Source organism: Histoplasma capsulatum (genome assembly GCF_000150115.1).
Source record: "Histoplasma capsulatum G186AR genomic scaffold supercont2.5, whole genome shotgun sequence".
NCBI lineage: Eukaryota > Fungi > Ascomycota > Eurotiomycetes > Onygenales > Ajellomycetaceae > Histoplasma > Histoplasma capsulatum.
Window position 1 is genome coordinate 240,399 of NW_025544805.1, and position 23,210 is coordinate 263,608.

Here is a 23,210-nt window from a genome sequence, read left to right on the forward strand (position 1 = left end):
GTAAATACGAGTAACTACTGATTGATTGATTCGTTTCATAAAGGCAGTAAGAGTAAGGACTCTCAGATACTAAGAATAGCTGTGATATTGTATTTTTAAGGTTCTGGAGTGGGGTGAGCCGGTTTGCAGGTGATGATGGAATTGATCCTCATATAAATAGCACAGGACAAGAGTTATCATTCAGAAAAGCTTGTCACTAATACGTGGAGCAGGGTGTGCTGTGCTCGTGTATGTGTATGTGTATACAAGGGCATCTCTTTTTCTGTTTGTTTCATCAGCCTTTGTGTGTTCTGTTATCTCTACGAACTGTTTGTCCTCACCTTGAATCCTTGGATCAGAATCAGACTGAAACCCCAACCAAAAATATCAGCCTCGTCTTAGTCGTAGTAGCCAGATAGAGTTACTGGGGAGCAGTCCTTCCATAATGCAATCATCAAGACCACCCACCTAAGACACGAGAATGCTTTCCCATATCCCAATATCCCCAACCTGTAACTATACGGACTGCACATAGACTGTATACTAGTAGTTAGTTAACTATAACTAGTTAGCACACAGCGGGCTGGTGACTAATCCTGCGTTTTGCTCTGCAGCCAATCAACTTCCCTTTCATCGCGTGGATTTCTCACTCCTCCAGCTTGAAGCCAATTCCTTTGAACAAACTCCAGAGCACGTACACACACACAACTCTCTTTCTGCGGGATGGCCGTCTGAGTGGCGGGCGCTTAGCCAGCGCTCTGCTCGGGCGGCTCCAAACCCTTGGTGCTCTGCTGCCAGCTCTATGGAATCTTCCGCCTGTCCCAATGTTCCCTTCCCTCCGAGGCCGCCACGGCCGAGTCCCTCAACCTCCACACTCCATTCAACCCTAAACTTTCTTCCCACGCTCAATCGGCCTTCTAAATTACTTCAGTTATTCTGTGTAGATTCATGAGTACCGCGCAATGGAGCCGCTCCCCTCTGTAGAAGAGGGAAATGGCTCCTCTCCCCCTTCCCCCGTCGCTGCCCAACTCCCGCCAGCCCCGCCAACCAACAAGCATCCCCCCCCCTCAACACGGTCAGACAGAGCTTCTAAACCCTCCGGTACTTCCCCGGCCGCTTCTAGTCGCCTCCGCAGCGCGTCCCTGATATTCCTCGAGTCAAACCCGCCCTCGGGCATGTGGATGGCAACTGGAGATATTGCTTCTCGCGCTCCAACTCTCAACGAGATCCGTGCTGGCTGTTTCAGCGCCGATGGCTGGACGGAGGAAGGCCAGATCCAACGTTTCAAACTGTCCAGAGCAAATACCTCTGTGCCGCGCGTTGCCATTACGAAGTCGAATGCTCTCCAGGAACAGGAGCAAACGGCTCACTTACGGCGGAGTAATACGGCTCCTCCATGGAATAGCGGCAATGATACAATTACAATTACAGGAGGAAAATACATGAAACAAGGGGACGACTACATATCACGTCAATCCACAGAACGACCACCCACGTTGTCTGTGAAAAGCGCCATAGATACTAAATCCGCGCAAGCAGCCTCCCCTGCCCGCATCCCCGATGAAACTGGCACATATCCCAACGGCTACCACTTCCCACCAAAACACACATGGAGCCAAGCCACAATAATTGGTCTGAAGGCCTTTGGCCGCTTCGTAATCACCCCTTTCGGCCTGTTGGTGACAATCTACGGCCTCAACATCGTAGCGTGGGGCGCCATGATCTTCTTCCTGCTCCTCAACGCAGCGCCCGCACTGTGCAACCCGAGTTGCTCCGCGTCAAACTCGGCGCGCAAAATCTGGATCGAAATCGACTCGCAGATCCTCAACGCCCTATTCTGCGTCACGGGCTTCGGCCTCATCCCTTGGCGCTTCAGGGACTTTTATTACCTCCTCCAGTGGCGTGCGATGAACCGCCACGATGCCCTGCGCAAGCTCGCTGGCGTCCATAGGAGCTGGTTTAGATTGCCCGGCAGCGATCAGCTGCCTGCTAACATCGGGCCCCCACCCGTTACGTCCCCTTCACACAGGAACAATAACAGCGGCAGCGACAGCGGCAACGGTAACAACAGCAACGACAATCACAACAACAACAACAACAACAACAACAACAACACCAACACAGCAGACACCTACACAGAAGAACAACTCGGCCAGTTCCTCCAGAACCCCTCCCTGCCCCTGCCCCTCTCCTCCATCGCGGCAGCACCTCTAACAGGCGTCCGCGCTCGACCCACAAAGCCATTCCTCCTCGACATTGTCGTCTGGATGTACGTCCTCAACACAGCCCTACAAGCCTGCCTTGCGGGGATTATGTGGGGACTTGACAGGTTCACGCGGCCCGGTTGGGCCGTCGGGCTCCTTATTGCGGCCGGCAGCGTGACTGGGATGGTTGCTGGTGGGGTTGCGTTTTGGGAGGGGAGGAGGGTGAAGATGGTTGAGGGGATCCCTGTTGAGGAAGCGGATGGGGAGGGGGAGGGGGAGGGGAGAAGGACGGGAGAAAAGGCCGCTGAAGAAGGCTTGGGCTTGGGCTTGGATAGGAAGAGGACAAAATCATGGAGGAAGGCGAAGTGGTATCGGCGGCTCTGAGGTCAGGAACAAGGACGGTTGACTGGAACTTGATGTTAATCCATGGGAGTTATGGCGCTTTTTCCCTTCTTTTAAAAAGCTTTCCCCTTTTTTTTTGTATTCCTCTTAATGAGATGTTTTCCCTCGTGCTTGGTGTCATCTGTGGGCGGGTGGTATATTCGCTTTTATAGCCTTGCCTTCCTCTTTTTTTCTGTTTTTCTATGTTCTTGTCTGATACCCTCGCTTGTATGGCTTTTCCCTGCGACTGCTTTTTATGTTGAGCCCTTCCTCAATATATCTATATCTATAGATATATATTAGATATCCTGCACTTCGCTTCGCCTCACTCCTTATATTCCCATCAAACCGCAACACTCTCAATGCGGATGATGGCTGGCCATATACATAGATAAACCCCATTCCCCCGCCCCCTCCCTCTCCTCCCCCCGGGGCAATCGTCTATTAGTTCTACAATGCATGGACACTATTTTCCATCTCCCCATTGAGAAGAGCCCTGTTGGAGAGAGTCATGGTTTATTATTACGATTTAACAACTCCAGCTAACAATACTGGATCCAGCCCTGGGAACGCAGCGCTCAAAGAAAAACACATGGATTCTTTTTCCACATCGTCACCTAACTTAACCCCCACATCCAAAAGCTTCTACCACGCAATTCTCCACAAGTTGCTTCAAGGTATTGACCAATGCCCAGATGCAGGACTCCCTGCAGCACGACTCCTCCGGCTGCGTGAGCGACAGCTGCATGGCTCCCTCGTTGTCAATAACTCAGGAAACAGGGCTAATTGGACAAAGGCCAACGGGCGGATGGAGGTAGATTGAGCAACATTGTTGAAGTTCCCTTAAGCAGGGCAGGTTTCCCAGGAACTTTATTTTCTGGGTGACTTACTTATTTCGTTACTCTTATTCTCCTATTTTATTATTTTTTTGTTCCCTTGTACTATCACTTTGACGGGAGCTTCGAACCACCGCGGCCAGATGCCTCCTCATAACGACGCCTCTTCACCCGCCCACAACTACAACCGGGCAGGACATCTTACAGGGCGGGGAGCTGCTCCAAACGGCGTTCACTCATCGGGGTACAGCCACGGCATTTTCCAACACTTCCCTCCAAGTTAGCCATAATCATATATCACGGCCACTAAAACCAGGGATCTATGTTCCAACAGTAACTTTCTTCGAAGAAATATCTGAAGACCTGGACCTAGGTACATTTCCAGCCATGCGGTTTCTATGGCCATGGCTGGAGTTTCTGGATTGGCAACCAACGGGGAAGCAGTGCATCTGTCACACAACGGACGAAACTTGACAACGAAAACAACGCGAGAAGCTCCTGATAGGGCGCGATATTCCTTTATGCCTATATTAGTGGCATGCGGAGCACAATCTACATGAGAGACCATCAGCGTATGTCAAGAGGCTAAAAGCGTCTGGAGAGGGACTATGCATTGGTCCTTCCACCTACATATTTATTAAAAGGGCCTCTACAAACCTCAGTCCACAATCGACTTCCTTTACAGATGTGGCAACGGCATCCCCGATTCATATCTTAATTTACAACTGCCCCGGCGGTGCTTCGGATATAGACATAGATTCCGATACAATCATCGAACTGTCAAAGCACCCAAATATAGTCGGCTGCAAGCTTACCTGTGGCAATACAGGAAAAGTTGAATCGGATTGCAGCAGCAACTAAAGCTAGGACAGTATCGGATAGCGGCTCGGGTTTTATGTGCATGGGTGGCTCTGCAGATTTCACCATGCAGACTCTGATTGGTGGAGGCTCAAGCTTGTGATGAGATCATTGAGCTTTACAAGACTGGAGAATTCACTGAAGCCCAAAAGCTACAAGCGATTGTAGCTCAAGGGGATTGGATATCAATTCAAGAAGGCGTGGTTGGTACGAAAAGCGGCCTGCTATCCTACTTTGGATACGGTGGGTGTGGGCGCAAGCCCCTTCCGAGCATGACAAAACAGGAGGCCTTCAAATACTCCGAGGGTTTTAAGGAGCTGGTAACTGTCGAGAAGGCTCGTTGAAGGTGGCGAATTGAGAAAGAGAATGACTACTAAAAGAAGCGATTGATCCATGGTGACCAAGTGTCAAGTGATGGACTAAGGAAGGCCCTCGAAGGAAAAATTCATTGACATCGCATTGCGCATCTCCTAGTTTCATTTCCGGCCTTTTATTCCTCTTGTCTTCACCGCTCACCATGAATGGCCATACGTCTGGGCAGAAGTGGATGCGCAGTCCTGGGGGACTGAGTCTTTTCAAGATTTGCTATCTGAATCCTATTCTCTTTTCTACTGTGTATATAGGGATCTCTTCAGCATAGCACGTCCCCATATCCTTCGGAAGGCTCCGGGGGCGCAGGCGTTGCCTACACCCCCCAGGGACGTTGAACAAATACATACATACATTGTCTTCACTGCATTGCCTAAAATCTGTCGATCTGATCCATTAACAGGGCATGAGCAGAAAGAGTCTCGTACATGGCAAATACAACATAGCATCAACAGGTCATCTAGCAGTATTTCTCTTATTATAGTCCCTATTTTCCCACCCCCCTCTTATTTTCTAGCCATCTCATTTAATAATAACATCCCTCTATTTTCTTCCAGCCTTTGGTAATTATCATTTTGTTCATGACATTCACTCCTTTCTATTATTTACTAAATGCCTTTCTCACCTTGCAATCATGTGTTATGATCTCAACCATATGCCATGGACTGGAAACGATACATAGAGCTTTCTCGTTTGGGTGCTGGATATTTGTCCTTCAGTGTCATTCCTGCTTCTCTTCCTCTACTAGGTTTTCTTTTCTTTTTTCTCCTCTTTTCTCTAATCTGCCTACTCTCTTGTTTCGCTTTAAATTATTGATCCTACCCATTGCCTATCTAATCAGATCCTCTAAATGAGATCCTCAAAATGACACTAAGCTTCAATCTTAGCAACGATGCCACTGAAGACTCATGCTTGTATACCATGATCCCTCACATTTGTCCCGACATTCCAACACCCCATATATAGATCATACAACTGTCGCTCAGCAATCACTCTCATACCCCTAATTCTGGTTCACACTCTTCTTGCGGCACCCTGCTGGGACGTAAAAACAGGGATCGATAACATGAAGTACGTCCATTTTCCAATTCCACATCCCTAATCCACTGGGGAAACAAAAGCTTAACGCCTTTATATAAATAGCATCGCATACTCCCCAACGACGGGATCATTGCAATTGAATGCATACCAGTAATGAAAATCGAAGATGCGGCGTTTAGCGCTTTTTCATCCGACAATAAAGTCTTCCCAGTATTCGTGTTGAAATTCATCACATCCTTGCCCCGCAGTCCGAGGTTAATGTCAGCAGCATCAAAATACCCGGCTTTTGACAGAAGCAGGAATTTCCAAGCAATTATTTAACATGATAAAAAGCAACTGCTTGGCTTCCTCCTAGGTGTAAAACCTTGAGTCTACAGCGTACACTTGCTCACAAGTCACTCGAGCCGATAGCTGTGAATTACAATTCTGATATTCCGCACCGCCTTCCTTAACGCAACCCCGCATGGTATCTCTGCCAGGGGTCCCAGTGGATTTTAGACACTATTAATAAGTCTCTGCATATAAGAGCGGTTAGAAAAGGCTAACATTTATAAGTGACCCCGGAGATTCCACTTTTTCCCACCAGGAAAAGTCACTCTTCTTCTATCTGTGTGCAACTGGAACCAATTGTTGACTTGCATGCTTGAACACATCGCAACACATACGCTTAGTAGGCATATAAAATAGACTGCCTGAAAAAGTATCTTCTCAGGAGAAATAAGCGGCTCCATCCTTGACAGGCTCAGGCACAAGCTCCAAACCAAAGGAACTCTTTCAGCTTGGGCAAAATGGGTGACGCTCCGCTCCCTCAAGAACACCTCGTGGTGATTCTTCCATTCGACGAGCCAGTCGCCTTGATAAATGATATTCGCGAAAGCTTTCCGCATATTCGAGTCTCATACTTTAGACAACAGCGTGAAACGCAGGTTCATGGTGCTGTGCCAAAAGGTGGGTTCTAAGTTGAGAATATACGTCCCATACAAATTTGCACTCCCACTGCATTTGTTTGAACGGAGCCAAGCTTGAGCATATGACCATGCAACCTGATTTTCCTTTTCTTTTGCTTTTATTATTTTTATTTATACAAAACCTTGAGCGTGAACGGCCTACGCACATTGGTCTGATAGCCCTATCTATTGATGATTTTCACTTTTATTTTCGCCTTCGATTTCTTTTCTTTGGCATTCTCGTCTCTTCTTACTCAAGATTGGCGGGTCAAATTAATTATCCTTTAGTGATTTGCTGATTCTTCTGGTTTTCGCAGACCTCCTTAATTCAGCAACCATCTTATGTATGTTACATTACGCCCCGATTCTCGAGGATATTCCGAAGTACGCAATACCCTATTCCAATGGCCGAGCATGACAAACCCTTGTTGATAGACAATATAATTTGCATTTAGTGTGAAATTCGTCCATATCGTTTCCGCAGGCATGGACCGCTACTTGAGCCATCCGCTGTTGACGGACACCGAGATTGATTTAACAACTACATCCGGCATTCACGGCCCACCAACCGCAGAGTGGGTCGTTATGAACTGGCTCGTATCTTCCAAAATGTATGACCAAACTTCCGAATGGCAAAGGAAGCATATTTGGACACATAACCAGAGCCTTATGGACAAAATGGAGGATAATGTGGGCAAAAGAGTTGGTATTTTGGGATATGGAAGTATCGGACGACAAGGTATTAGCTATACAATTCCTATCAATTCCGATTTCTTGACCTCACTTGAGTTTCCTTTTCAATTGCAACAACGCTCAAAAGCCGTTATAATATCCTCCTCGTGAATAACATCGAGTATTGACATAACTTGCTTGAAGTTGCCCGCGTGTCTGTCGCTATGGGCATGCAAGTGCTTGCATTTACATTCTTTCCCCGCACGACTCCTGAATCCCGGCGAGATAACGGCTACATAGTCCCGAACACCGGTGACCCCGATGGGAGCCTACCGGTTTCCTGGCACAGTGGCTCTGACAAAGCCGCTCTCCACGCTTTCCTCTCCCAAAACCTGGACTATCTCCTGGTATCAGTTCCCCTGACGCCTTCAACGGAATATCTCATTGGCGCCGAAGAAATAGCCCTACTTTCAAAATCCTGCACCCGCACCACCCGCCGGCCGTTCCTGACAAACATCTCCAGAGGCATGGTGATTGATCAGGACGCATTGTTGGAGAGTCTGAAATCTGGCGAGCTAGGCGGGGCAGCCATCGATGTAACTGAACCAGAGCCACTGCCAGCTGATCACCCACTGTGGGACGCGCCGAATTTGCATATTTCACCACATATAAGTTCATTGGGAATTGAGTATTTGCAGAGGGCTTTGGATGTGCTGAAGGTGAATCTGGACCGATTGGAGAAGGGTGAGCCGTTGGTTAATCTATATAGGAGAAAAATGGGGTATTAAATTCTCTCTGAGCGCTATTAGCGTTCAGAGTATATATATATAAATTATGGCGATGCATTTTTTTTTTTTTTATGATAGAGTCTACTACGGAGGTATTTAGCTTGAATATTATTGTTTTTACTCTAGCAGCCACTCCTGTCATGTTGGCTCGGTAAGAGGAAAAGGTCGGGAGGATTGACAAGCCCTCGGGTTTGTATGTACCGCACATCCCATTGCATCATTTCAATTACCGTGGAGAATACTATATGCTACTCATCTCAACAGAAAACAATCTCAATTATATCCAACTGGCCTCAGCGGCATTAGCGAAAAAGGATCACCAAACATTGAAACCTTTCAATATCAGAATGATTACCACAATGACAGGCCCAGGTCGCTAGCTAAAGAAAACCAGAATCGGAGGCTGAAGGTTGACGTAAATGAACAAAAAAAAAAAGGAAAGACTCCCTAAATCCGTGGCCAGAGGTAGCAGGTAACTCACAGAAGCATTGCTGAGCGCCCAGTCACGCCAATTAAAATGAAAAAAACGAATGAAGAGGTCTAGAACCACGCTAGAAACCAAGAGAAAGTGACAGGCTGCGTAACTTCGTTAAATGTACAGTACCATGATGGTCAGGGCAATCGATGAATTAAAGAATGCAGAGAAGTAAAACTCGGGCGATAAGTTGGAGAATACGTATAAAATAAAATAAAATAACGAAAAAAAAAAAAAGCAAAACTCCAAGCAAAACTAGATAAAAGAAAACTAAATGGTATTATGAGCGGCAGCACCTACTGAGCAGATCGCACAGTCATTGCCATCAATTGGTCTTGTAGCTCTTTCATCTGTTCGGCACCAACACACTCGACTGCTCCGCCTTCAGGATTGCCCTTGAGTTGTACGGCAAAATACTCGCCGTCGCCACCATGGGCACCAACTGTAACCCACACAAATTTACCCCCTGACGGTGTCATCCACGATTTCTCCTGAGTACCATGCCAAAATATCTCGCCGCGGTATTCTCGTGTGGACGTCAATTCGTCGGGAATGGTTTTGTTGGAGTTGCTATCCATAGGAGCAGATAACCCTTTGCGAAGCAATACTCTGCTTCCCAATCTTCTGCGCTCAAACCAGCTCCGCAGAACCTGTTGAATGAACTCAAGCTTTTCGCGGAAGGCATTTGCCTCCAATATATCGCAAAACCGGCTGCTACTAATCCCGGACGGGTGGGTCGTGTGGCCCGAGAGAGCGGCGAGATAGGTGTCCAGGTTTTCAGATATGACGGCCCTTGTATCAAAGCCTGCTGGGTGCATTCTACCCCTGGTTGCTAGGTAGCGTGATGCAGAGGGTGAAAGATGATAAAAATCGGCTTGGCAAGGCCGTAACTCCGATGAGCCTTGCGATCCATGAGGAGAGAGCGAGATAACAAGTTTAGTATGATCCGGAAAGTTGAACTAGAGTTGAATAGACAAGTTAGATAATTCCATGATATCAATTCTGGCCTGGCAGTACGAACCTGGAATGCTCCGTCTCCAAAACCCCAGATGCCAACATTTCCTAAGCGCTGATAGAATTTGACATATTGATTAATTTCGCTGGAAAACCCGTTGCGGCTCCTCTCATCCTCGGGGGGACAGTCCTCATCTACACCTCTTCCTAAAGTTCCAATCATATATTTGCCGAATTGGTCGGCCAGCTTGACCCGTTTGACTTTCTCCGCATCGCACCTTGCAGAGTCTACACCACAATTCATGCGAACCTTTATGCCTGGCCCACCGGGGCCATTTTGGTTCCTCACTTCAAATGCATCCGGTCGAACGAGAACCCTTCTCACTCCACCCTCAGAGTTAGAATTGTCTTGCACATCAACGTTCTCATAAAACTCCACAGGTTGGCCATTTCTCGGAACAAGTTGATTAGCATCGGCATATGCAATGCGGGGGTTTTCCTTCGAATATGCTTTCCGGCGGATATGCCGTTCTCCATCCCGGACCACCACGCAACTTGCCGGGCGCCCGTGCTCTCCCTTGAAAACGCACCCCACACTCCCATCATCCAAAACGTATCCGATACCGTACCTATTCGTATAATCCACCCACTTGACGACGTAAGGATGTGGGTCAGAAAGTGATGGAAATTGCTGGCGTTTCCATGCCCTTGAAGTCGATGTTCCCCATGATTCCAATCGATCGAAGTGTCGAAGGTAGCTTTTCAAATCGCCTAGAACTTCACGCGCGGTCGTCCCTGGCATGAGCTCTGGATGTTCGTCGGGATGTATTAGAGGACTTAGTCCGAGTGTGGATCGTGATTTGTTAGAGTTGGTAGATTTGCTGCCATAACTGCCATTGCTGTTTGTGTTCCTGGATTTTTCGTCCCACTTCGTCTCACGGGATTCTTGTTTTTGAGTGCTTTCTGGATGTTCCCGCGGTCGCTGTCTTTCTGTCTCGCGAGGATCGATTCTCACGGTCCTCATAGGCATACCGCGAACCGAGCTATGTATGCCATTATCTTTATTATTGATATCTAGCATTTTGACTTCAAGTTTGGTTTCCGGTGCTAACTGGTTTTTCCCCTGTGTTAACGCTGCGATTTGCTGCCTCGATTGAGACCTCGTTTTCCCAATTGTCAAATTTATTGGTTCTGAAGTGGATTTAGTCAATGCGGAAGTGGACAATACGTTCGTGTCGCGGACGGATGCAGAATAGCCAGATGCCACCCTCCGCGTCCGGATTGGTCTCTCATTTAGCAGCCGCTGGGGAGGAATGTTGTCGCCCAAGGTGTCATTTTCTGCGGCTTCTCTGAGATCAGCTTGACGGTGCTGGGAGGATGAGGGGTTCCTTGACTGTCGTTGTGACACAGCCTGCTGCCGTAGGAGTGCTGCATGGCTTTGGGTTTGAGTCTCTTTGCGGCGAATTTGTGCAACCAAAGCAGATGTTGTGCGGGCAGCCGCCGCAGCTTGTTGTTTAAGGGATGAGGTACGTGATCTAGGAAGCGGCTCGTCATCAATGGGGCTATCGGGGTCAGGTTGAGCAGCGTCCTCTTCGGTTGCATGACTCCAATCCCCATTTGGTCCAGTGTAGCAGCTGTAAACTCGATCCTGTGGTATTGGTACGATGGGCTGCATTCCTCTCTCTTCTTCAGCAGCACATTCAGCGAAAGCAGATTTGGAACATCGTTTCCCTGCCGGTCTCCTGATTGATCCGGTTGAAGTCCTACCAACCCCACATTCTGTGTAAAACTGGTTTTTGCAAATAAGATACCGCTCGTCAGAGTTTTTCGTATAGGAAATTTTCCCTAGATACTTCGAGTCATGGTCAAGGCTATATCCGTAACTCATACGATCCCCTCGAGGGTCTTGAGTCGTCAGCCAGGTAGGCGGAGAAACCCGTGTGGCCGGGTCCAATTGACGTGGTATACAGCCATTATACATATTAAAAAATGCATGATCAACAATCTGGTCGGGTTCCGGTCGTTCTTCCTCATTCAAATTTAGACAGGAGCTAACCAAGTGCTTTGCCTCCACTGGAATATAATTAGCACCCTCGGACTCCTTGGGCCACACATATGTAAGGTTTTTGACTTTCTTGTAGATTTCGTCCTGCGTTTTCGATTGAAATGGGGGGTATCCGGTGAGCATGGCAAAACTGGTTATTTGTTAATTCACAAAACTGATATAATTGGAAGCAGCAACAAGTTCTACTTACAAGATTACACCAAGGGACCATATATCGACTTTTTGATTATGGCCTCCTTTGCTTTTATCCAAAACTTCAGGCGCGATATAATTTGGAGTCCCACACAACGTTCTCCGTCTCTTTTCGTCCTTCTCCGAGAGGATAATAGCAGCGAGACCAAAATCTCCAACTTTGATATCCATATTTCTATCGAGAAATAGATTTCCCATTTTCAGGTCCCGGTGAGCCACGTTTCTTTTATGCATGTATTTGACAGCGCCACAAAGCTGAACCATAAATCTCCTGACCTCAGGCAAGCTTAGGCATTTCCTTTTCCTCACCATGTCCATAACGGAGCCGTGAGGGCACAGTTCCAAAATGACATAAGTGTTTTGTTCGAAGGAAAATGCCCTATAGAAACCCACGATATTGGGATGACACATTTTCGAATGTATTTGGAGCTCGGTTCGGAACTGGACGTGCCGAAGTTAGACATTGTAAGGTGGAAGGACAGGTTACCAGAGTATCTTTTGTCCATACCTTTTCCTCCATTTTCTTCTGGTTCATTTCTGACTTCACCACTTTCATCGCATATACCTTATTGCTTCGCGCAAGCCTTCCCTCATAGCATACGGCAAATCCCCCTTTTCCAAGAAATTTGCCAGTGATGTATTCCTCCCCCCCTTCTTCTGGCTCACGAACTGTCGGGGGTGGTGGTGGAGCGTGGTTTTTGGCGGACCGCGCCTTTTGAGGTTGTGCATCTTCGGCGCCTGCCTTCGTCATGGGATCGGTCTTGGGTTTGGGAAGAATATTGGTGGAGCGAGGTGACAATGCCTCCATCGTTTTATGGACTGTACAAGGGCACTTGCTGTTTCGAGCTCATGCGATCGCAACAATCAGGAATATCTAGGTGGCCCAAATAACATTGACGTATAAAACATTACAGGATTAAAGAGTTTTGGAGTTTGCGATGGGCTCGACGGTGGTCGAATAACGGAGGGTTTGGTTATCCCTCTGATCTGAGATTCGAGTTTCGATTGAGGAGCAGACTCGACAGAACTAGTAATCAAATATGGAACGATGCGATATCCACAATAATAGCATGAAGAGAACAATAGCATTGAGGGCACCCAAGATGTGTTATACGAGATATCATATCCCGTCGTGCTATTTTATGCTTGGGTGGAGTGTTGTGAGAGCAATTCACTGCCTTGCCTTGCCACATGGAGTCACGATGTATCATTTCTCAAAGTGGAATATTCAAAACATTGCCCCGGAAACGGAAAAGGTTAAAACAAGACTAAGTCCATTTAGGAACAGCATTACATAATCCGCCGTTTTTGACAAGGAGCCAATCAGCAACGACTTGGATTGCATTAGTGGAACCTTTTGGGGAACTTTGACTCGAGCCCTGGAGGCTAAAACACTCCGACATCCCGCTCATCAATCGGACGCTGGACGGCGTGGAGGCACCAGTTTCCAGCCAAATACCTGGGCCTCCGCTGGCATGGTTCCACACATCCTGGAACTGTCTTTCTCCAAACCTGCAGAGCTACAACGTCCTCTCGCCCAAGGATGTCTGTAACTCTAAAAATATCCTCGTTGATCATCCGAACACTGTCCAAACCAATTGCTGTAAGCTGGAGTCAGCACACACACAGCTACACTGTCCCTGTCAACGTCAACCTTGAAAGCTAACTGGCTGCTGCAATCCAAAGAACCAAATCAAAGCACAAGCGCGTGAACATGAGCGATTCCGACGGCTATGCATTTCCTTTGCCCAGTCCCTCCACCGGGTGGATATGCGCCTACGACTGGGGCTCCTCCAGAGCTCAGCGGCAATAGAAAAACAGGCTGCACGCGAGGCTGCTGCTGAGGCCCAAGCGAAAAAACAAAAACATAATATCACTACCGTGAAAACGGAAGCGCAAACCAAACTTGAAGACTCCTTCGCTGCAAAGCAAAAGGAAAAAGCCCAAGAGCCTCCCAAGCCGCCTCCGCCGATCCGGATTCGACCACTTTCAGAAGCGAAAGCCATTGATTCTGGAGCAACATTTATCAGTGAGACATTTCTGTTTCTGGTTGCTGGTGGTTTGATCGTATTCGAATCGTTCAGATCACGAAGGAAAGAATCATCGAGAAGAGAGGATGTGGCAGAACGTCTTGCTGAATTGGAAGAGTCTGAACGGGCAGCACGTCGCGGTCTCGTTGCGCTAGAGCGGGAGGTTGTACAGCTGAAAGCAAAGCTAGAGAAACAGTCGCCGAGAAGCATAAAGCGCATTTTACCAAGAGATGTTTGGGATGTTGATGAAGAGGAGGAAGCAATCGAAGAGCCCCGTTGGACATCTCGCGTTCTTGGCTACTTGACATGGCCCAAGAAGGAGAGTGTCAGCAACACGACATCTCCAGAGACTGCCAATTCTCCCAGCCCCATTATCTCCTCATCCGCAACCAAACCTTTGAATGGCTCTTCCCAACCTGCTTCCTCTTCGCCACTACCATCTCAAGCCACCAAATAAAATCTACTTGACGGGCCATATCGAGGTCATCTTGTCATTGATACGTTCATCGTTAAAGAAATGTGAACTTATTGCGTTTTTGGCTTCCAATACCCTACTTGGTCATTAATTTTTTTAAAACGTATATTGTACTGCAGTCTTTGCTCATTATTCCCTCATATTTTATTCACATAACTCGTTTGTTTCCCCTTCCACGTAGAAACTAAAATCTCAACTCAGCAACCCGAGAGCTCCCGTCAGTTGTCTTGAGTTCTTTTTTTTTTTTTTTTTCATTTGCTTGTAAGCAAACTTTCTTCTACTTCAAGAACTTATAGATCGAGTTGGCTAGATGGAGTATAAAGATATTGATTAACCCATACCGTCGTTTAATTTGACTTGAGTCCTCTTCCTAGCTTTATTCCTTTAGTGTGCATTTTCTTGTGAGTTCCTCTAACCTTGATAACCACAATTACACGTTTAAGTGACGTGAAGTCTCTAACCACAGGCCAAACTTAAGAAAGGCATACTCTACTCCGTAGTCTTCTGCACTGTCTGGTTGGACTAGAAACCTCCCCTTGTTGCTTCACTGCCGATTATGATCATTTACTCAAACACCAGCCTTCCATAGAGACTAACTTGGATGCTTTGCCAAGCAACGATACGTCGTCATTTCATACAAAAAGTATGTATATGCCGCTTCATTGGCAAACCGATGTATCATTTAGAACCCCAGTTGGATTCCCCTAATCTTCTATTTTCCCAGGCTCCATCCATACCATATTGGTACGTTGGGCTTTGCCATGCCGCTTACCACTCAAATACATGAAAACATAGTACTTTCAGACTGTCAATGTACTGGATGAGAAGATATTCAAGATGCCGAAAATACCGCTAGAAGCCCTCAGTAGCCGTGAACTATTATCCTATTAGCTACATAACTACTCGATGAGATAAAAAATAAAAATTTCTCTTGTCTTTACAGTTTGGCTTATTGACAGCTTTAATTATATATTTATGTGCTCAGCCTGGTTTTGAGAACAGAACCAAAAAGGGCTGATGTATAGTAGCCTCATGGGAAGAAGCCTACACTTTATTATTGCATGGGATAGAGGATCAAGCATAATGGAGCACTAGGAGCTGATTGGGATTGAAGAAGTGGTTTCAGTATTGAAAAAAAAAAAAGGGATATTCAGTATATGTGTGATTCCAAACAACCACCTCTACGGGAAGCTCATTGGAGACATCCCTAAAGTAATATTCTTATTTCCTCTATGCTTATGACTAGTATAATGAAAAGAACTCGGTTGATCCAAAAGAGAACTTTGAGCCCTTTCACTATTGGGTTTGTCGAACAAAGCCCCTTCACCCAACATCTTCTAGGTTCTTTGTTTCGTTTTTGAGAGATCCAAGAAAGAAAGGATCTACGTCTTATAATTGATCATAAACAACACTTGAATTTTTTGTAAAATAAAAAAAAGAGAGAAAAAAGAAACACATAATTCTCACAGGAACATGGCCTAGCTCAGGCACCAAAGTTTACTGACGTCCAAAAGCGATTTAGTATTGGACCGAAAAGGGTTGCGCGTACCTCGCTTATATAAGCCAGGGCTAGCCACCACATGGCTGTGGCGCAGTCGCTGTAAGCGCCGCATCATCATCATCGACGTCGGGAAGACGATCCAAGTGTCAAAAGCAACTGTCTACCCACATGCCCTTCATGACTTTAGTCTTCTGTTGTTGTTCTGCTTCTTCTGTATTCTGAGTCTGAATTTCTTTCTGGAGCCAGCCACGGAGACTTTCTGCAGGTCGAGGATTTATGCTGTTGCTGCTTTGTTTGCGCCCATACATCCACTCTTTCAGGAGACGTTAGTATCGATAGAGCCTGTCCGACCTGGCCCGAATAACCAAACACGCGCCCGACGCAACCCAAGAATATGGTCAGTACCAGTCTCGCAGATTCTTGTTGTGCAATTTAGATCCCTAACTCTATTTTCTTCAGGGACAATCACGACGCCCTCGAGACCCGGAGAAGAAGAGCCGCGGGTTCGGACGGTCGAGGCATGGTGAGGGCGGGGCAGGGGGAAAACCTCAGGTTAAAAAGGCCGTATTCGAAAGCACAAAAAAGAAGGAGGTTGGAGTGTCAGATCTGACGCTCCTCAGCAAAGTATCGAATGAGGCCATAAATGAGAACTTGAAAAAGAGATTTGAACATGGCGAAATTTACGTATGGCTGCCTTCCGGAGCGCGCGCCGTTCCCACTTACGCCCTAGCTGACAACTTCCTTTGGGATACAGACATACATCGGTCATGTCCTTGTCTCTGTGAACCCATTTAGAGACCGTAAGTCAAATCTAACTTTTACAAAAAGGCCAGAGTGACATACTGATCGTCACACAGTGGGTATCTATACCGACAAGGTCCTTGATTCCTACCGCGGCAAAAACCGACTTGAAGTTCCCCCACATGTTTTCGCTGTCGCTGAAGCAGGATATTATAACATGAAAGCATACAAGGAAAATCAATGTGTCATTATCTCGGGCGAATCCGGTGCTGGAAAAACCGAAGCTGCAAAGCGCCTGATGCAGTATATTGCGAATGTGTCAGGTGGCAGCGATTCTTCCATCCAGCATACCAAAGACATGGTTCTGGCGACTAACCCTCTTCTCGAGTCCTTCGGTAATGCGAAGACCTTGCGGAATAATAACTCGTCGCGGTTCGGAAAATATCTAGAATTACAATTCAATTCTGTTGGTGAACCTGTCGGCGCCACGATTACAAATTATCTCCTGGAGAAATCTAGAGTCGTAGGGCAAATCACGAATGAACGAAACTTCCATATATTTTATCAATTCACTAAAGCTTCACCGCAGACCTATAGAGGTATTTAAAATGGCATCCTTCAATGGAGTACTCCTCGTCAAGCTGACAAATAATCTAGATAACTTCGGCATCCAACAACCGCAGTCTTATGTGTATACAAGCCGCTCCAAATGTTTTGATGTCCCAGGCATAGATGATACTACTGATTTCAAAGATACATTAAAAGCCATGAACATCATTGGTTTATCCCAAGCCGAACAAGATAATATCTTCCGCGTTCTGTCAGCTATTTTATGGCTCGGAAATATGCAATTTATCGAAGATGACAGTTCCAACGTTTCAATAACGGATCAATCGGTGGTGGATTTCGTCGCCTACTTATTAGAAGTTGATGCCGCTGCCGTGAACAAGGCCCTTACGTTGAGAATTATGGAAACTGCCCGAGGCGGGCGCAGGGGTTCCGTGTATGAGGTTCCTTTGAACGTTGTCCAAGCCACTGCTGTTCGAGACGCACTCGCAAAAGCCCTTTATTTTAACATGTTTGATTGGATTGTTCAGCGAGTTAATGCCTCACTTGCAGCTAGGGGCTCTGTGGAAAACTCCATCGGTATCCTGGATATTTATGGGTTCGAGATTTTTGAGAAAAACTCTTTCGAACAACTCTGTATCAACTACGTCAACGAAAAGCTACAGCAAATCTTCATCCAGCTTACCTTAAAGACGGAACAAGAGGAATACGCTCGCGAGCAAATCAAGTGGACTCCCATTACATACTTTGATAACAAAGTTGTGTGTTCCTTGATTGAAGATAAACGACCACCTGGGATTTTCGCCGCATTGAATGACGCTTGTGCAACTGCACATGCTGACTCCGGCGCGGCTGATCAGACGTTTGTAGGAAGGCTGAATTTCCTTAGTCAAAATCCAAACTTCGAGTCCAGGCAGGGCCAATTTATTGTAAAGCATTATGCTGGCGACGTTGGCTACACTGTGGATGGAATGACGGACAAAAATAAGGATCAACTATTGAAAGACTTGCTTAATCTAGTGGGCTCGAGTAGTAACCGCTTCATGCATACACTCTTCCCCAACCAGGTTAATCAGGACGACAAGCGTCGGCCGCCAACTGCCGGCGACAAGATTAAAGCATCTGCAAACGACCTCGTTGCGACTTTAATGAAGGCACAACCGTCATACATCAGAACTATAAAACCGAACGACAACAAGTCACCATCCGAGTACAATGTTGGCAATGTGATGCATCAAATTAAATACCTTGGTCTACAGGAGAACGTCCGAATTCGCAGAGCGGGGTTCGCCTACCGCCAAACTTTTGACAAGTTTGTCGAACGCTTCTACCTGTTGTCACCGAAGACTTCATATGCTGGAGATTACACCTGGACTGGGGACGCTGAATCGGGGGCGAGGCAGATCCTGAAAGACACTAGCATCCCCGCAGACGAATATCAGATGGGTACTACGAAAGCTTTCATAAAAACCCCTGAGACCCTGTTCGCACTTGAACACATGCGGGATAGATACTGGCATAACATGGCCATCCGTATTCAGCGAGCTTGGCGAAATTACCTCCGATACCGAATTGAATGTGCTATCCGAATCCAAAGGTTCTGGAGACGGGTCACGGGAGGGCTGGAATATATCAAACTCCGAGACCAGGGCCACAGAATTCTTGGTGGAATGAAGGAAAGACGAAGATACAGTCTTGTTGGCTCGCGAAGATTCCTTGGTGATTATCTTGGAGTTGGAAACAATGGAGGCCCTGGAGAAATGATCAGGGATTCCATTCGCATTAGCAGTAAGTGTTGTTATCATTAATACACATTTATATATAAATGAACAAATGCTAACTGCCCAAAACATCAGAATCCGAAACTATTTTATTCTCCTGCCGCTGTGAGCTCCTTGTCACCAAATTCGGTCGTTCAAGTAAACCTTCTCCACGAATTTTAATTCTAGTATGTGCACCTCCTCTTTAGCATAGCTTCGATACCCCAGCTGACCTGCCATTGTTACAAGACATCAAACAATGTTTACATTGTCGTCCAAAGCGTCGTAAATAATCAATTGAATATTTCCGCGGAAAGAACAATATCCATCGGTGCAATCAAGTTCGTCAGCGCGTCGAAATTGAAAGATGACTGGTTTGCTCTTGGAGTTGGTTCTCCCCAGGAGCCCGATCCCCTTATTAGCTGTGTATTTAAGACAGAATTTTTTGCATACCTCTCCAATGCGCTGCGCGGCCAACTCAACCTCAAGGTCGCCGACACGTAAGTTTTTCACTTTCTCACCTAAAGTGAATACATTTATTGCTTGCAAGCTAACAAGCTCCAGTATCGAATATAATAAGAAGCCAGGCAAGTTGGCAGTAATAAAGACAATGAAAGATCCAGCAATTGCTCGTGATGATCTGTATAAAAGTGGGACAATCCACACCAGTCAAGGAGAACCACCAAATTCTGTATCAAAACCAACTCCAAGACCGAAGCAAGTTGCTGGCAAGCCCATAACCAAAGGCAAATTGCTCCGACCCGGTGGACCTGGAGGAGCGCCATCAAAACTGGCGTCGCGACCAGCCGCTTCAAAGCCAACACCCACACCTCAACCTCTACCGAATGCTACCCCCAAAGCCACAGGTATGAGTTCTCGACCCGCACCGGAGGCTGCAATGCCCGTTGGTGCCAACTCCTCCAGCCATACCAGAAATACCTCAGGACAAGCTCGAGCACCTCCTCCACCACCTCCTCCGGCCGCACCGCCAGCAGCCAAAAAAGATACCGCCAAGGTTTTGTATGACTTCAACAGTGAGCGCTCTAACGAGCTTTCTGTCCGCAAAGGCGAAATTGTCCAAATAATGGCAAAAGAAGGAAATGGTATGCCTGACAAAACTACCCAAACCCTCGACCCCCTATATTTTTCCATCTCCATTTCCAATAAACACATATCAGAAACAGTACTAATCACCCTTACAACCTAACAGGCTGGTGGCTTTGCATGAACACCACAACCTCCGCACAAGGCTGGGCCCCCGAGGCCTACCTAGAAGAGATTGTAGTCCCGATCCTCGCTGCGGCCGCTCCCCCGCCACCTCCACCACCTCCTGCAGCGCCTAGAGCAGTCACGCTTTCCAACGTGAACCCCGTAAACGCCGTCGTAACCAACGGCGCTTCTCGCGCTGCCGCGAAAGCCAAACCTACCCCACCAGCTCCACCGGCCAAACGACCAATCGCCAGTCGCAAGCCGGCGCCATCCCCCGCCCCGCGAGACAGTGCGGTAAGCATGAACTCGCACGACTCGTCGGGCGGGAGTGGCCGTGCCACGCCAAATAGTATGAATAGTGCTAGCTTCGCGGGCGGGCTCGCGGAGGCGTTGAGGCAGAGGCAGAGTGCGATGAAGCCGCAGGACGGTGACGATTGGTAGATGCCTGGATGAGTGAGTGTGGCTGGCGCATTATTTTATACGTACATTTCCGATAGATAGTTATGTTGCATGATTTTCTTTTTCGTCGTATTTATTTTCTGCTCTACTTTGGGTTTTTCTTGCCGCCATCGCATTTGTTTCTTTTATTGTTTTCCTTTTTTCTTTTTAGTTTTTATTTTTCTTCTAAACTCCGCCCCTTGCCTTCGCTCCTCTTCAATTATATTATAACATTATCCTGGATCCCCGATTTGTACGTCTCCCCCTTTACGCCTTTTCAGACGATTAAAATTTTTGCGCAGAAAGACGTAGCGAGTTTTACATTGCAGTTAGATCCAGACGCTGAAAATTGAAAAAAGTAATGGTGATGCCCGTCCGTATTAGCACATTCGTTGATTCTTACTTTTATTTTATGCCATGAAAATTCCTTCTTTTTGTTATCATGAAAGGATAGGCATGAAGCACCCAAGGAATTATACTTCCTTTACATTTTCTCTCATTGCTTTTTACATCTCCAACCCGTGAAATATCCAAAAAGTAGTCAATTCTTACATGAGATGTAGTATCTATATCTGATGCTGCATTGAACTATACGCATGTTTTTGAGAGCTTATTGCCATTGTGATAAACATGTTGGCAGCACGGAGGCACATATAATTACTTCTTCACCTCCGCAAACGCCTCCTTCATCGCAACAATAGCTTTGTCAATATCATCTCGTCCGGGATCCATCACGCTAACCCCCATATGCCCAAAGCGGATGTATTTGCTTGCCATATCCTTATGCAAGCCCCCAGCAAACACAACGCCCTTCTTGGCGAGCACCGGCAGGATATCCGGCGGCGTCATGCCCTCTGGTAATCGGATGGCCGTCATGGTGTGAGCTTGGTCCTCCGGCTTGGTCGCCAGCTGCCGCAGTCCCAGCTCAGCAACGGCCTTCTTAACACGCTGCGACACAGTTTCGTGTCTCGCAACGCGCTCCGCCAGAGGCTTGCTGGTGACCTGTGTCAAGGTCGTGTGCAAGGCGCGTACGAGCTGGGTAGCCGGCGTAGCGAAATAGGAGGCTTTGCCAGCTTCGTAGTTCCGCATGATGGGCAGCCAGTTCGCCATGGAAGCGAAGTAGCTGGCGGGTGGGGACTTGCGCTTCTCAAAGCACTGGATGGCACGGCCGGAGACCATGACTATGCTGAGGCCCGGTGGGCAGCCGATGGCCTTCTGGCTGGCGGTAAGCACGACGTCGAGGTCCCACGCATCAAAGGCAAGCTCCTCGGCGCCGACGCTGCAGACGCCATCGACGACGACCAGCGTATCTGGGCTGACGCGGCGGGCCAGGGCAGCGATCGACTTGATATCTGCGAGGACGCCGGTGGAGGTGTCGACGTGGGTGACGGTAAGGAGTTTGTAGGATTTTGCAGCCAGGGCTTTCTCAATCTGGTCGAGGGAGGGTTGTTCGCCAACGGGTGCCTTGAGTTGGGTGACTTTAGCACCGTAGGTTTCAAGGCAGTCGGCAAAGGAATCGCCAAAGTAGCCGGTGTGCAGGACGAGGGCTTCTTCTTCGCGCTCGATCAGGTTCGCGGATACAAGGTCCCAGCCCAATGTGCCACTGCCGGCGATGAGGAAAGGCTGGGAGGCTGGGGATGTAGTTTGGAAGAGGCTGCGTAGGAGGGTGAGGCATTCGCCGAAAGTCTTTACGAAGGCGGGGCCGACGTGGCTCTCACTGTGCTTGGGTAAAACGTGGTTTATTCGGTTAGTTTGAGAGAAGAAACTGGACCGGACAATGGGGAACGCGTACAGTGGGAATGGCACTTACGCATAATGGGACATAGAATGAAGAACCGCATCGTCGAATTCAATGGGGCCTGGGATTAGGAGCGTAGAGTGATGCTCTTGGGTGGACATTTTCTCCCGGGGTTCGTTGTGCTTGCTTGTGGGAGCAGCAGTATTTTTGAGATTGAGTGGCGGGGTTCTCTGGAGGGGTTTATATTCAATGTCGTCAGGCTCGACAGACACAGTCCTCTCGGTCGAAAATGGGGTGTTTAAAGCCGGTAGGGGGAGTCTCTGATCAAGATGTCGAGAGATCAGGCTCAGGCGCGGGTTTGCCCGTGAGGGAGCCAGGACGATTTCTCTACTTCCGAACCTGAGCCGGGCCACAGCTCGAAATGCCGAGAAGGAAAGGCTATTAAGCATATGCTTTTCGAGTGTTTCCTTGCTTTCTTGCAGCAAATCTGCCGATGACGTGGATGCTGCAACGATTGTGTGTTTCTGGATGGTGGGGAGGAATACGGTTAGCAGCAATTGTAGTTGTAGATGATAATGAGATATGGAAATTGTGTCGACCGAGAAGGGGAGCCGATTTAATATACCCGAATACGGTTAAATAATCCCGTCCAGAAGACTTCTGGCCTTGTCTTTTTTTTTGCTTTGCCTTTATTTTCTGTTAGCGACCCAGAAAACTGTTAGTTGCTGTTAGGGCTCGTATATACTCTTATGGTGCAGCCCGCAGCATACATATTTACCAGTTGGACTGTTTGTCGTTCATATCCATGATATTTGAAGATAAAAGGCAGTTTATATCAGAAAAATGTTAATGTGCAAGGTATAAAATACCTGCCATACCACCCTCACGTTTTACTCCGTGTGCAGGCATCAACTACCATTTTCTACTATCTACTGTATGCAGTATCTTCAAAATACTAGTAATTCCCAGATAAAGCCATCCCAACAGGTT

General features: G+C 47.4%; 9 protein-coding genes across 9 annotated transcripts; 6 read left to right on the top strand and 3 right to left on the bottom strand.

Annotated features, from left to right (window-relative positions):
- Positions 1-941: 941 nt before the first annotated feature.
- On the top strand, positions 942-2,567 carry HCBG_04016 (uncharacterized protein; the record flags this gene model as incomplete). Its single annotated transcript, XM_045431065.1, has 1 exon — positions 942-2,567. The coding sequence occupies one exon, from the start codon at positions 942-944 to the stop codon at positions 2,565-2,567; it is 1,626 nt and encodes a 541-aa protein (XP_045287618.1).
- Positions 2,568-3,075: 508 nt separating this feature from the next.
- On the top strand, positions 3,076-3,387 carry HCBG_04017 (uncharacterized protein; the record flags this gene model as incomplete). The annotated part of the gene is made up of 1 exon (XM_045431066.1): positions 3,076-3,387. One exon carries the CDS (start codon positions 3,076-3,078, stop codon positions 3,385-3,387), a length of 312 nt encoding a protein of 103 aa, XP_045287619.1.
- Positions 3,388-3,804: 417 nt separating this feature from the next.
- Positions 3,805-4,602, top strand: HCBG_04018 (dihydrodipicolinate synthase; the record flags this gene model as incomplete). Its single annotated transcript, XM_045431067.1, has 3 exons — positions 3,805-3,843; positions 3,935-4,234; positions 4,348-4,602. 3 exons carry the CDS (start codon positions 3,805-3,807, stop codon positions 4,600-4,602), a joined length of 594 nt encoding a protein of 197 aa, XP_045287620.1.
- Positions 4,603-4,889: 287 nt separating this feature from the next.
- HCBG_04019 (uncharacterized protein) lies at positions 4,890-6,133 on the bottom strand (the record flags this gene model as incomplete). Its single annotated transcript, XM_045431068.1, has 3 exons — positions 4,890-4,943; positions 5,629-5,951; positions 6,061-6,133. 3 exons carry the CDS (start codon positions 6,131-6,133, stop codon positions 4,890-4,892), a joined length of 450 nt encoding a protein of 149 aa, XP_045287621.1.
- Positions 6,134-6,456: 323 nt separating this feature from the next.
- On the top strand, positions 6,457-8,199 carry HCBG_04020 (oxidoreductase; the record flags this gene model as incomplete). Its single annotated transcript, XM_045431069.1, has 4 exons — positions 6,457-6,616; positions 6,933-6,999; positions 7,071-7,354; positions 7,492-8,199. The coding sequence occupies 4 exons, from the start codon at positions 6,457-6,459 to the stop codon at positions 8,073-8,075; spliced, it is 1,095 nt and encodes a 364-aa protein (XP_045287622.1).
- A 647-nt stretch (positions 8,200-8,846) lies between these two features.
- On the bottom strand, positions 8,847-12,778 carry HCBG_04021 (serine/threonine-protein kinase plo1; the record flags this gene model as incomplete). The annotated part of the gene is made up of 4 exons (XM_045431070.1): positions 8,847-9,509; positions 9,572-11,699; positions 11,760-12,202; positions 12,270-12,778. 4 exons carry the CDS (start codon positions 12,510-12,512, stop codon positions 8,847-8,849), a joined length of 3,477 nt encoding a protein of 1,158 aa, XP_045287623.1.
- A 185-nt stretch (positions 12,779-12,963) lies between these two features.
- On the top strand, positions 12,964-14,366 carry HCBG_04022 (OPA3 domain-containing protein; the record flags this gene model as incomplete). The annotated part of the gene is made up of 2 exons (XM_045431071.1): positions 12,964-13,017; positions 13,448-14,366. 2 exons carry the CDS (start codon positions 12,964-12,966, stop codon positions 14,246-14,248), a joined length of 855 nt encoding a protein of 284 aa, XP_045287624.1.
- Positions 14,367-16,161: 1,795 nt separating this feature from the next.
- On the top strand, positions 16,162-20,618 carry HCBG_04023 (myosin; the record flags this gene model as incomplete). The annotated part of the gene is made up of 9 exons (XM_045431072.1): positions 16,162-16,164; positions 16,227-16,451; positions 16,522-16,567; positions 16,625-17,107; positions 17,166-18,863; positions 18,932-19,023; positions 19,085-19,335; positions 19,400-19,938; positions 20,046-20,618. 9 exons carry the CDS (start codon positions 16,162-16,164, stop codon positions 20,483-20,485), a joined length of 3,777 nt encoding a protein of 1,258 aa, XP_045287625.1.
- Positions 20,619-20,945: 327 nt separating this feature from the next.
- HCBG_04024 (alanine-glyoxylate aminotransferase) lies at positions 20,946-22,798 on the bottom strand (the record flags this gene model as incomplete). The annotated part of the gene is made up of 2 exons (XM_045431073.1): positions 20,946-22,199; positions 22,293-22,798. 2 exons carry the CDS (start codon positions 22,667-22,669, stop codon positions 21,140-21,142), a joined length of 1,437 nt encoding a protein of 478 aa, XP_045287626.1.
- Positions 22,799-23,210: the final 412 nt, after the last annotated feature.